This window comes from Medicago truncatula, chromosome 3 (assembly GCF_003473485.1).
Source record: "Medicago truncatula cultivar Jemalong A17 chromosome 3, MtrunA17r5.0-ANR, whole genome shotgun sequence".
Lineage (NCBI taxonomy): Eukaryota > Viridiplantae > Streptophyta > Magnoliopsida > Fabales > Fabaceae > Medicago > Medicago truncatula.
The window spans coordinates 844,564-858,575 of NC_053044.1; the positions used below are offsets into that span (position 1 = coordinate 844,564).

At 34.0% G+C, this 14,012-nt stretch overlaps 1 protein-coding gene across 1 annotated transcript; it reads right to left on the bottom strand.

The window, feature by feature from the left end:
- Positions 1-358: 358 nt before the first annotated feature.
- LOC25488479 (CTD small phosphatase-like protein 2-A) lies at positions 359-6,504 on the bottom strand. Its single transcript, XM_013603335.3, has 7 exons — positions 6,351-6,504; positions 4,655-4,896; positions 4,375-4,505; positions 2,905-3,004; positions 1,672-2,178; positions 1,203-1,540; positions 359-826 (listed from the first exon to the last, which is right to left on the bottom strand). The coding sequence occupies exons 2-7, from the start codon at positions 4,824-4,826 to the stop codon at positions 665-667; spliced, it is 1,410 nt and encodes a 469-aa protein (XP_013458789.1). The 5' UTR covers positions 4,827-4,896; positions 6,351-6,504; the 3' UTR covers positions 359-664.
- Positions 6,505-14,012: the final 7,508 nt, after the last annotated feature.

Sequence of the window (14,012 nt, forward strand, 5' to 3'; positions counted from 1 at the left end):
TGACATTCAAATATAGTATAATCATGTCATAAGGATGTATTTAACCTCTGCCAGTTAGTACTGACCTACAAAGTAAAGTACTAAATCATCATACTAGCCTTTTTGTTTGTCTAGAGAGACATTATGTGTGTATTTAGTATCACGGTAGTTATGTCAGAATCATGGTGATCCACCATGATTTTATAGAAGCTACAAAGTGTAGCTTTCAAAAAGTCACAGTAGATTACCGTGATTCTGAGATACCACCTTGATACAAAACATAGGCTATATATATATATATATAGCGAGAGAGAGAGAGAGGGAGCGGGAGGGGGGGAAGCTTATAAGGGACACTAAATAACAAGAGACAACAACAAAAAACATCTGAAATATAAACTTTACCCATTAATTAACACAGCCTCTGTACTGCAGTTCAGTAAGTCGACACTTTAACAAGTCAAAATCCAAAACTTGAAATAAAAATTATTGTACTATTTATGTACAATTTTTAAAAATACTATCAAGCTACCCCAGAATCATAGCTATTTCTGAAAACTCACTAGAGTCAAACTAAAATGTGCAAGACAACTAGGCAGAGTCATTTTTGACTGATGCGGTATTCTAAGATCATTAGAGTAATTGACTAATTCTATGAAGGGCAAGGAGGTCCGGAATATATGCAAAACTAATTCTTCTTGTTCTCAAATTTCTCTGCGATAATCGGTCGAACATCGTCCACATCAACGAGTTTCTCCAAAAACGGAAGTAAAGAAATCAAAGCAGAATCAGATGGATCATCAAACCAACTCTCAATAGGAATCCCATTGTTAACTTGCAGTCTGAACACCTAAACATGAACAAAAATTTGAAATTTCAGTATTATTTACCATAGGCAATAAATAAAGGACCAGACAAATATAAAAGGACTATTTATGATCACCAATGATACATTTACATTATGCTGTGAAGGACTATTTATGATCACCAATGATACATTTATATCATGCTGTAAAATTATGAATGATGTATAGGAGATTCATGAAAATTGGAATAAATATATCACAAATTAAGCGATTGACATAACACCAAATATGTAATACGATATAATGCCAAATATTTTGGATCATGAATGTAATCAATGAAGTAGATAAAAACTTATTATAACTGAATGTAATAAATGAAATAGATAAAAACCTATTATAACATGAAGATGAAGGAAATACCTGAGGAGAGTTGTCTACTATGGCTACTTTTGCTAGGTCAATTCCAAGAACTGTCAAATCTTTGGTGAAGGTGCCATCTTGATAGATGCACGAATCTCGGTATAATCGTCGAGAAAAAAGTTTTTTGTCAGGATCAAGAACATCTAGCAACTTTTCAGCATAAATCTTTTTACTTGCTGTGAAAATGACGATCTCAAACATCTTCGATACTCTCTCCAAAAACTCGTGGAGGAAGGGCCTTTTTCGCACATAGACAGTGTACTCCTTGTCAAGTAAAACTGGAATTGTGAAGTCGGCACGACTATCATATTGCGCCATTGTAGAGTGGATCAGTGTTTCTGTGAAGGTGAATCAACAAAATTATTTTATACATTTTAACATAAGAAGTTTCAACTGAAACAAATTAAGGCACATATATGAGACTCTACAACGATAAATACACATCAGCAGACAGAAGAATTATAATTACCATCCAAATCAAGAACAAGGGTAACATGCTTCCTTTTACTTGTCTCCTTGCTTACTAGAGCTGGCAATGAGTTGGATTCATCTGATACCTCCAAGAAGCTTATGAATATATCCGGATCAGTATAATCTACTCTTTGGGAATCAAGCTGACATGACCTGGCATCATGTTCTTCAGAAAGTGGCTTGGCCTGATGGCAAATGACATTGAACCATGAAGAATCAGGTATTGGCTCCTGAAACTCTTCACAGGATCCTGCATATTGGTAGCTTGCTGCTTCTATGCTTTCGTCAAGGGTACTAGGAAGATCATATAACAAATTTGGTCCAGCAAATTCAAGATCGGAAAAGGTACTATAGTCGAGACCATCGTCAAATGGATTGATCCCATCACTAGTAAACCCGAAGAATGATTCATCCACATAGTAGTCTAACATATCAGGTATTTCGAAATTTGGAAAGTTACTGTCATCCGCTTGATCAGGTGGGTTAGTCATTTGTTCCTTATTAACTGCAGAGACCAAAGTTTACACACTTGTTACAAACAGAAGTGTACAATAGTGAAAATAATAGGAAACAATTATACTACTTGGAGCCACCAGCTAGAATTAAACTAATGTATCCATCAAACATTTATATTGATTAGGTTCCAATATCAATGAGCCCCATAGCTAGGTGACTTCAATTGAATGTTTTCAAGTTCTAAATGCTTGTAAGGATGGAAATTAATCTTAAAAGATTATCACTTTATACTGAGTTTAAGATATAATGTCCAGTTTTGGTGCTTTGATCAATGGACAAAAGTACTACCTTCAGTCTTTCTTATACAAAATAAAAGACCAAATTATCAAGTCCAATAAAGGGTATTTAATTAAAAGAGTAAATGTCAAATTGTTTTGCCAAAGATACAAATAATACTCATTAAACAAATCCACTTACATAGTAAATATGTGGATTTGTGGTTAACATAAATAAAGATATAAAAAAAATTCAAACAATTAATACTCTGAAAATTCGTTTCCCTGTCTTATAATGAAGACCAATGAAATTGTCTCTTACAAAATGACTGGAGGTAGTATCTTCTTACCTTTTGGTTTAACTAAGGATTTGGTATATCCTCAACTTAGATGCTTCTTATTAGTTTTTTAATTACATTTATTTATTATCACCACGCCAAAAAAAAAAAAAAAAAAAAAAAAAAAACAGTATTCTAATAGGTAAGGTTTCAAGTGGGTACCTGTTTCAAATAAGTTACAATGGGCATCATCAGGCCTGTTAAAATAAGACAACAATGTATCTGAATCTGACATTGCAGAAACAGAAACCGGAAAAGAATCCTGCCATAAAAAAACTCATATTGAGTAATGTGAAGCGAAGTAAACATAAACTGTTCATTATTTTCCTTTTGAGAATATATGAACAAAGTGGTCAAATTATACTGCAATTAACTGATTTACATTGAATATAAAATTCCTAACTCACAAATCAAAGAAGTTAGTGATTATAAACTCTAAATTATAATCACTAATACATACAACTAAATCTTAGATTAGAGCACACGCACAAAAAAATAATAAAGCGACAAAATAGAAATAACATCAATACTCCTAAACCATATAAAACGACAAGAATGTAGATGCAATAATTTTTACTACTCATACAATAATAGTCCTGCATTGCAGACATCAAGTAATGCTTTGAGCAAACATAGTAATTGGAAGCAACACTAAGATATAGATATATACACAATCATTATATAGAATCTAAGGTTACAAGATAATGAAAACACAATCCAGAAAACTATATATCAAGCAGACAACACGCAGATCAACTCTTTAATATCATAAATAACTTGCATCAAATGGCGCGCATGAATTCTGTTAGAACTTTATATTATTTAGTATGTTCTTCGTATTTTGTTTGACAAAGTCACAATGTTTCTTGTTGACTCATTGAGAGTTTGAGGGTAGTTGTTAGATAATAAAGTATTGGACTTAAGTTATTGGGCATTTATATTAGTAAGTTAGAGTCCATTAGGTTTCGTTTATATTCTCTTATAACCTCTAACAAAGACAGCTAGAGTTTCATAGAATACCAATAGCTTAACATTACAAGAGGTTATAAGAGAATATATATAACGAAACCTAATGGACTCTAACTTACTAATATAAATGCCCAATAACTTAAGTCCAATACTTTATTATCTAACATCTACCCTCAAACTCACAATGAGTCAACAAGAAACATTGTGAGTTTGTCAAACAAAATACGAAAAACATACTAAATAATATAAAGTTTTAACAAATTCTATCCCAACGTCAAATTCAAAACCAATGGCATCAACCAGTGAAACACTATCCAGATACGACACTGGCATGTAGACACCAATAATACTTTAAAAGAAAATGGAAGTGATTGAATTAAACCATGTGTCGTGTCATGTTGGTATCGACACTGACACATGTTGGAGATCAAACACATCTTCAATTTGAAATGTCAGTGCAACATGTGTCAACCATAGCAAAATTGTTGTCACCAACTACTGCATATTTCTTTTCAAACATCGTACTCATGCCCCACAAATGAGGACCGAGTTGTCACTCAGAAAAATCATTATTTGCACTCATGTTGCATGCATGTAAAACATAATTTTAACAAAGACAGCAACTCATACGAATAAGATCCATGAAATGAAGGTGAGCCTTACCGTTTCTACTAGCGAATCTGCACAACCATTGAATGGGAGACTGTTCTTCCCCAAAATTGTTTCTTCATCACATGACATTTGGTGTTCATCATAGTCACGCTCCTTTGAATACTCTTTATTTACAGAAAAACCTGCATCAGACATGTGTAACTAATAAGTGGCTTTGCTTGCATTATATGAAAATAAAAAACTTCATAGTAGCAACTTTTCCAATGCCAAGATCAAAGGCATTTTATTCTTTTTGGGTCTCTAAATCTGTTAAAAGTATTAAAAAGCTTACCACCATTAAGATATGTTTGGCATGATATATCTAAATCTTCCATTGCATCGGTAACTCCAACCATTGAACATGGTCTTTTAGATATTGTATTTGACTTCTGAGACACATGAGGATACCTCCCATCTTTTTTGCAAGTTGTAGGAGTTTTGGCCACCATTTTAACTGCTGGCATCAATGCTGGGCTTCTGAAGAATAGTTTAAGATCATTTCAACCTATTGGCAGATTGTCCTTTGCATTTAACCTGTAAGAAACATAAACAAAATGCAGGTCATACAAAACATATTCGCATAAAATGAAATGAAAAAATAAATGGATCATACACAAATTATGGTAATCTACATCAGAAAACTGGCTGGATTTCTTTATAATTTTCAAGTTAGATTCAAAATCAAGACAATTCGACAAATGACATCTATCTTTATGACAATGAAATCGAAAACTAAATCTAAGCTATAAAAACCCCCAAAACATTGAAGTCAATAATCACGGTCCATATTTCACGAACTTCAAATAACTCTTCAACAAAACAAGATCAATGATACTCTAGTAAATAATATATATATATATATATATATATATATATATATATATATATATATATATACACACACACACACACACATAAATTATTGTAAATACACCACTGGCCTATCCAAAATTTATTCAACCTGAGATAAAATTTCCAAAAGTCTACAAAGCCTTATCTTCTTTTAGCGCTCTCTATTGCCAGAAAGTCAAAAATGAAAATTTTAAATCACCGAAATTGAGAATAAAAATTAAAAATTAAGAAATTAAAATAAATAAGTTCATAAGAAACCGCAATTAAGCAAAAAAAAAAACCCAATTCATCAAACCAAAATTCATACAATTTCACAAAAATAAAAAATTAATATAAAGAATAATCAATTACTGACGAAAAAAATGGTGTTGGAAAAATCACTGAAGAGGGTCAAAAAGGGTAAGAAAATCAAAATTGAGCTTAAAAATTAAAAATCAAGTTGATAAGAAGCCGCAACAAAGCAAAGGAAAGACCCTATTAATCAAACCAAAATTCAAACAATTTCACAATTGAGAAAAGGAAACCAAAATTGAGCACAAAAATAAAAACCAAGTTCATAAGAAACCACAACTAAGCAAAGACCCAATTAATCGAACCATAATATATACAATTTCACAAAAACAAAAAAATCAAAGCAAGATATGAAAATTGAGAAGAACAAGCATAAAAATCAAAACTTTTAAAATAAATATAATTAAAAATCAAGCTCATAAGAAAACCACAATTAGGCAGAGAACCAATTAATCAAACCACAATCCATACAATTTTACAACAAAAACTCATAGCAAGAAATGAAAACCAAAATTGAGCATAAAAATCAAAACTTTTAAAATATAAGTTCATAAGAAACCACAATTAAGCAAAAACCCAATTAATCAAACCACAATTCATATACAATTTTACAAAAAAAAAAAAAAATCAAAGCAAGAAATGAAAACGAAAATTGAGCATAAAAATCAAAACTTTAAAAAAATTAAAAATCAAGTTCATAAAAAACCACAATTAAGCAAAAACCCAATTCACCAAATCAAAGTTCATACAATTTAACGCAAAAAAGAAAAACATCATAGAACAACAAGAACTCAATTAAGCAAACAACAATTGAAACAAGTTCAAGATATAAAAGAAACACATACCTAAGCTATGGTTTATTTCTCTCTCTTTCTCTCTCTATGTGTTGAGTTTCTCTCTCTAGAACTCAAAGAGAGAAAGAGAGAGATGAGTCAGGGAAGCGAAAAGGGGTCAATGGAATGTTGTATTGTTTTTGAGTTAGAATCTCTTTATATAGAACTGTACTTCAACTACACTTTCAAACTCAAGATCAGGATCAGTTTTAACGATTGGGATTTGACTTTCTTTCTTAACTCTTGATCTAATGGTGCGAAATTGTGACACGTGTGTGATTGGGATTTTAACCCAAGTGAAAGTCATGAGACCTCAGAAAGGCGGCGACAGGTGTCTTAAAAAATATAATGGGCCTTAAACTTTTTTGGCCCAATACATCAAATTATGCGATTTTATTTCCGCATGTGTCTCTGGTGCGCCTTAAATGTACTATGAAAGTATTGATCGATTGATAAAATAAGAATTTGTATCATATACATTATATGGTCACTATTATAAATAAAAGTCTATTTTTTTAGATTTATTGAATGAATGATGTATGTGGTCGATATAATAGACCACATACATCAAAAGAAAATTGATTTTTTTAAAAGTATCCTTTCAATTGATTTTTTAAATAATGTGTAGTTTAATTTTTCAAAAGAAAATTACCTTTATTAAGTGTATCTGATTTTAATAAATTTACCTTTTTTATGATTTATTTTTGAAAATTTCAAAAGAAAATTACCTTTTTTAAGTGTATCTGATTTTAATAAATTTACCTTTTTTATGATTTATTTTTAAAATTTCTCCTTTTTTGAACGAATTTTTTATTTGAATTATCTCTTTTTGTGTGATTTGAAAATATATTAACAATTATTTAAAAGATTGATTGGATTTTTATTTGTTTTATGTGATCTTAATTATGTTTTTATTTTTATTTTTTTTGATAAGCCAAGAGTCCAACGAAATAAAAAGGAATAGAAGACAGTTCAACAGAGTTGGAGTGTCTTGCAGATTCCAGTCTATGTCAGGTGCTCATATATATATATATATATATATCATTAAAAAAAGGAAAAAAAATACAAAAAAACTGGGGGGACATAAACCTAACTCAGTCAATCCACAGAGTGTATGCCAACCCAATCGGGGGATACAAAAAAATCAAAACAACACCGGTGGATGCCTAATATAAGGTGTATGGACCATCCGTCAACATGAAATTGAACCAAGAACCAACAACTCCTTGCGACAGCAACAAGCAAAGCGTCTCTTTCGAGACAAACAGTCCAACATCAGAGACTGATGCGGATTTTGAAACATCCCCAAGTTATAGTGTCAAACTTCGTGAAGGTGGGAGATTCGACCGCCAACACGGATACGGATCCCCACGCCTACAAACCCATTATGCTGCGACAGTAAGCTTCACGACCATTTCTCCAAATCCAACAGAAAGCAACTCAAATCCAATTGAAAGCCAGATCGAGGGATGGTCAATCAACGAGACTGAGTACCACGAGCACCGCCAACACGGTTACACCCGCACCCACCAATCACAGCAACGACAGACAACAGGACATGACCATTTCTAGCCTTGAAGACCTGGTACGAAGCACATTCAAAACGTAAATGTAACACCAAACAACCACCGGAGGAGGAGGCGGCTCCGAAATCTTTCTCAAAAGTCAGAACAAACATAATAGAACCACCGTCACCTCCAAGGGTAAGGCGGCGGCGGCTTTGCAAACTAAACCAACTCGTCAAACCAGCATCCAGATCTGCAAGAGGAGCGCTGGCCATGGAGTTTTAAGAATCACAAAGCATATTGTGGCGATTGCACACGCCGGCGGTTGCTCTAACAGCCCCAAAAGGGGAAAGGAGGTGGTGACGCGGCTGTGATACCGCCGTTCGCACCACCCGCGCGGATATCTACATGGCGGCGGTTGTGTTTGGAAGTGGGAGGAGAGAAGAAAAGCTCCAACGAAGGAGTTAGAACAAGGAAACGGAGGGAGGAGAAGGAACAAAAAACGGACGGTGAGAGTGAGAAGGGTAACAGACGGTCAATGGTGAGAGAGAAGAGAGTTAGGGTCGGCGGCTTGGTAATCTCAACCAAGTGTTTTCCAATTATGTTTTTATTTGAATTCTTCATTTTCATAAAGAGATGTGTTATTTAAACAACCATTTTGATGACAACTTTTGAGATAATCATTAATTTACAAAGAAAAACAGGTATTGATACGAAAAATAAAAGAATAAAGATAGAAAGTAAAACATAATGTGTGAAAAGGTGTGTTTTGAAAAAGGTAGTCAAATTTATGTTTAAGATATTTTAAAATTTTATTTATTTTATTTGAATTGTTGATTTGTAAAGGTGGTATTTTCTGAATATTATTACATATTTGGTCTTTATTGATTTTTTAAAAGTGGATATTTTCAAAGTTTTCTTTTTGAAAAATGAGTGTAAATGTCTCTTCTTTTTACTTCGTTTTGAAAATAGAAAGCTTTTTTGTAAAATTATCATCGTTTTGAAATGTAATTGTTAATTTGAACTTTTCTTTGTGTTAAAAGGGGTGTTTTGGAATAGGTAATCACAACCATGTTAAGGATATTTTAAAATTTTATTTATTTTATAAGATCTTTATTTGAATTGCTGATTTTATAAAAGTATTATTCTGAAATATTATTACACGGATGATGAAGAACGAAAATGTGATGCTTCCTCCACCTCCTTTTTGCTACAAAACCCTATATAATTTTATTTTTTTTAAGGGAAAACCCTATATAATTGAATGTGTGGATAATTGGTAATATTAAAAAAAATGCAGCAAATAAAGAGTAAAGAATTGGTGAGAAATTAGATGCATAAGATAATGACATTTGTAAATTGTTCTAATAAGAATAAGTGATGATAGGTCATCTTACGTTATTCTTAGCATGTTTTTCAGTCAATTTCAGTAGGTTTTACAAGCATAATAGAGGAGTATTAGATCATTTGCTTATGATTTCGGGATATTTGAAATGTTTTTTATATTTGAACTGTAATTCTATTATTCCCGAAACATAGCAATTTTAGGATGATTTGTTGTAAAATCAAGAAGAAATCATGCATATCGACAAAGCAAGACATCTGAAGATTTGGGAAATCCTTGGAAAGATGAAGAATTAAGATTCAAGAGGCCTCAAAAGACGTTACAGAGGGAGGAATTTTGTTCCAAAGTTCCATGACATCTTACAGAGAAGCAAACACCCGAAAACACGAAGAAACAGGTATTTTCAACACCTCATGGACTCACATTCGCCCAGACGCACAGAATGGGGTGCAGGCGCCCAGGAATTTGCACTTGGGCGCTTGCTGCATGAAAGTAGGCGCCTGGAGCCTGAAAGCCCTCTCTCGCGCATGTTCCTTGCAACCCTAAGGCGTTGTTATTTTGTAACTTTTTGGGGCGAAAAGCCCACGAATTTAGCCCAACTTCAGGTGGAAACATTCCCTATAAATACCACATTCCTCATTCACAACAAAACGGTTCAAGAGGAAAGTAGGCACTAGGAGCTTCAAGGAAGGATCTCTCTCCTCACTCAAGGTTTATCTAGGGTATGTTTTTTTCTTTTGTAATTTGTGTTTGGTTACCATGGGTAACTAAATCTTCTCAGGCTAGGGTTCTAACATGAACCTCAATTTTGTTTGTTGGATAATTATTTAATTTAAAATCTTATATTCAGTTATTTTATGTTCGCTATTTAGTTATACTGTAGTGCATAAGATTTTGTCTCCTATGTAGCATATCCCTAATTTAGGCACTTAGGTAGTGACAAAGCCTATTATTGATATTCATATCTTGATATTTATATTTGTTTAACCAAGAAATAATTAATTAGTAAGTAGTAAAACAAACCGAAAGCAAGCGTACCCTGATGTAAGTACTTAGGAAGGTGACATACCTAATATTGATGAACATTTGCTGAAATCAGGTAGTAGCTAGTAATTAAGGAAACAAGTGACTTCACAACTTAAATCAGCCCAGTAACTCCATTCTTCTTGCACATTCGTAAGGTAGACGCTGATAGAGCTTCCCGTTTGTAGAACTACCGAGAGGGAGAGTGTGCTATGTACTTCTAAGATTCATATATGAGGAACCTTTAGGAACATTGGGAAGTCGTACCTTTGGAAATTTACGAACTCTAATTTAAGTTTATGTTTCAATTACTCCTAAGCGAGTAAGACCCCCACGCACCGTCACTTGGATTAGCAGGTGCAACTTGATAGGCGAAGGATAGACCAAATCTATGAGAGAGTAAGACCTCGCACGTAAGGATCATCGTGCAACCAGCAGGTGCAACTTGACAGCTGATTAGGTTATCACGTTCCAACGAACTCATCACTTAAATAGTCTACTTAGAATAATTGAACTCGACTTGACTGTTATTTAATTCCAACAAATAAATAGAGGAGATTCAGAGAATCCTAACCGTGACCAACATTCTGCAATTAAACAGGTAAACTTTTCTCTGTTGCAAACATATTAAATTGAAAAACTCTAAACTTTTATCTCTTTATTTACTTAATTTGTTCCCAAATAAGTAACATGAATTGTTTACACGAAACGAAAATCCATGTGGATACGATACTCTACTTATCACTTTATTACTTGGTAAACGATTTGGTAGACATGCTTAATCTGGCCATCAATAAGTGAATAGCTTTACTTTAATACAGTAGATTTCAATAACATGATCATACATTGCATAACAACAGTCGACTATATCATTGCAAATGCACCTCGTAACAAAACAAAACAGGTTTCCACTTATGTATATAGTAGTAAAAGAAATAGTATGTTTTGGTATAAAAATAACAAAAAAAAGATCAAATTACACCATAGGTCGTTTTATGTTTGTAATATATTATTCCTTTAAGTTATTCTTTTTTCCATGGTCATCATTTAACTATTAAACTGTTTGCAGCATTACCCTTTACTTTATTTTCTGTTACAAACAAGGTGAGTTTGTCGTTAATTGATGACGTGACAAGTCCACATCAACAACAAAAAAATATTTTTATTCAAACTCAAAAATTCATTCATATTCATCATTTTTCTTACATCTTCATCTTCCATCCCTCTTCATCTTCAAATCCAACAAATTCATCGTCTCTATTTCATCCGAGAAAAGAAATCAACATCTCTATTCATTCTCTTCCATTTCAAAACTCAATAATCTCTTGTAATAAAAAAACTAATTTTAATTTAATTAAAGTTCTAAACCCTTAGTTCACCCTATTCCTTCTATATTTTTATTCATTTCAAACTTCTCTTGCACTTCCTCTCAACTGGGTCACAGAATCAACCCAAAAGATTCAATCCTTCTTCCATTTCGTTTTTGGGTTTTGCTTCAAATTCCCATCAAATTCCTTTTCTTCGATAAGTTCAATTCACATCAAAGGCATCAAGAGCTTCTTCCTAACAGATCCATGGCACCCAATTGATAACTCAATGTTCAAAACATCGAACGGTATCAAAAAAAGCACATACACCACTACATAAAATTCATCTAATAGGTGTCCTTTTTACTTCACTTGCAATGAAAAAGAAATTAAACAAAAGTAAGAAAGCAGATGAAGAAATTGGGAATTTTATGGGTTTGAACAAAAATAATCAAACCTTAGAAAAAAACCAAGTAAGCAATTTGATGATAGAATAAATGAGTCAAATCAAGAACAAGGGTTTCAGAAACGGTTCCTAAAAAGCACTTCTTCTTAAAGATAACAATTGGGTTTCAAAAATTGAAGATGTTGTTTTTTTGTTTTGTTTTTGGGATTGTTAGATTTTGAAATTAAAGATGCAAATGAGATAAAGATGGCAAAATTTGATGGGTATTAAAACTGTTAGATGAACATGGAAGGAAGAGGACGAACATGAATGAATTTGTTGGATATGTTGAAGATTGAAAGAGATTGAAGATGACGAACATAAACGAATTTTTGGGTTTGAATAAAAAAAATTGTTAATATAGACATGCCATGTCATCAATTAAAGGTCAACTCAGGTTTTTTGTTTATAGAAAGTTAACTTTTTTTTTTTTTGAAATAGCAAATTTTATTAAAAAACCAGATCGCTGCTCAAGACGAACAGAGACCGGTGATTCAGAGACTACAAGTTAAAGGCGTCGTATATAAGGGGAACACCCAAATTAAACACCATAAAAAGACACCCTTACACACAACCCCTAATCAACCCCTACCTTCAACACCCATGAGGACATCACCCACCAAAATTAACTTCACCACCTAAAACAAACTCCATCACAAAACAACCACTGAAAAACGATATCCATAACCACCCTTCGCCTCTACTCACCCTAAAAGAAACACCTCTCTAATTCAAACACCATGTCCTTATTACCATAATTGAGCCACATCTGAAAATGTCCTATTGAAAAGATCATTCAGCTTCCGCCACCTCTCAACCTCTGGTCTACCGAAAGAACACCAAAATAAGCCCAAAACAAAACTTGAATGAAACAACTGACTCTCGATCTCGAATCAAAAGTGATCGGCCCATTAGTCTTCATAACCAAATTTGAAGGGCACCCTTTACCCACGGTCCACCAGAGAAACACCATAACAAGCCAAACAAGATTGCAACTAGACACCAACTCCTGATCTTGAAGCAAAATTAACCGGTCCACCAGAATCCAACCTGCAAATTGTAAGGCAATCGACATGATTTACGGTGGTGCAAACATAAATCAATTCAAAAAGGAAGAGGCTCAGCTCGAAGGACACGCACACTCAAAGCACCTGAAACACGAAAACAACCCAAAACGAAGAAGAGCTAGCGACGGCGGATATGGACCCGAATAACAGAGGTGGCCCACAAAAGAAAACACCAACAACAAACACCACAAACACACCCACCTCCTTACCTAAACAACACCCACCACCCCGTCTTAATGGCTCCCGTCCACAAAGCGTTCCGACACCAAATCCGAGTCCAAAATTATCCACGACCACCCCATCCAAACCACACCATTACAACCCCCACAAAACCCCGATGCAAAATCACACCTCCACAACACAAACACCCACAAGCCAAACCAATACTCTCACTTACCCTCCCAAAGCAACCCATCCAGACATGAATCCCATATAATCACCGGCTACTATCACCAAAAGCAAACATTCATTGAAGTCACTATGCCTAGTACCTCTGTGCTCTCCTTGAATCCCAAACATAGGAGTCTTGTAGCAAGTAATACTTGCAAGTAATAATATGCTAGCGTGACAAATAGCACCACCAAAAACAAGAAGAGGCTTAGAGTTGACATGGTGAATAACCTGCTTCCTTCTAGTGAAAAATCTCCATGAACCCTTTTGTGAAACACCACCACCATAACAGATCTACGCCGAACCACCGTAACAGATCTGGAACAGAAGCCGGAAACAACAACAACTCACCACCACCTCCCTATCACCACCTCAATCCATGAATAAAACAAATCTAGAACAGATCGGAGAGAACGCGAGCAAGAAATGGACCGGAGAAAATGCAGAAAAACACGCATTTGGAGAACAACCCAAGAGGGGGACGAAGAAGGTGGTGCGGAGACGAAGTCTCGTCGCACCACCACTGCCAGAGATCTACATCTGGCCGACTGGTTTGGATAGAAGGGAGGAACAACGGTGCTTAAGCTAGAGA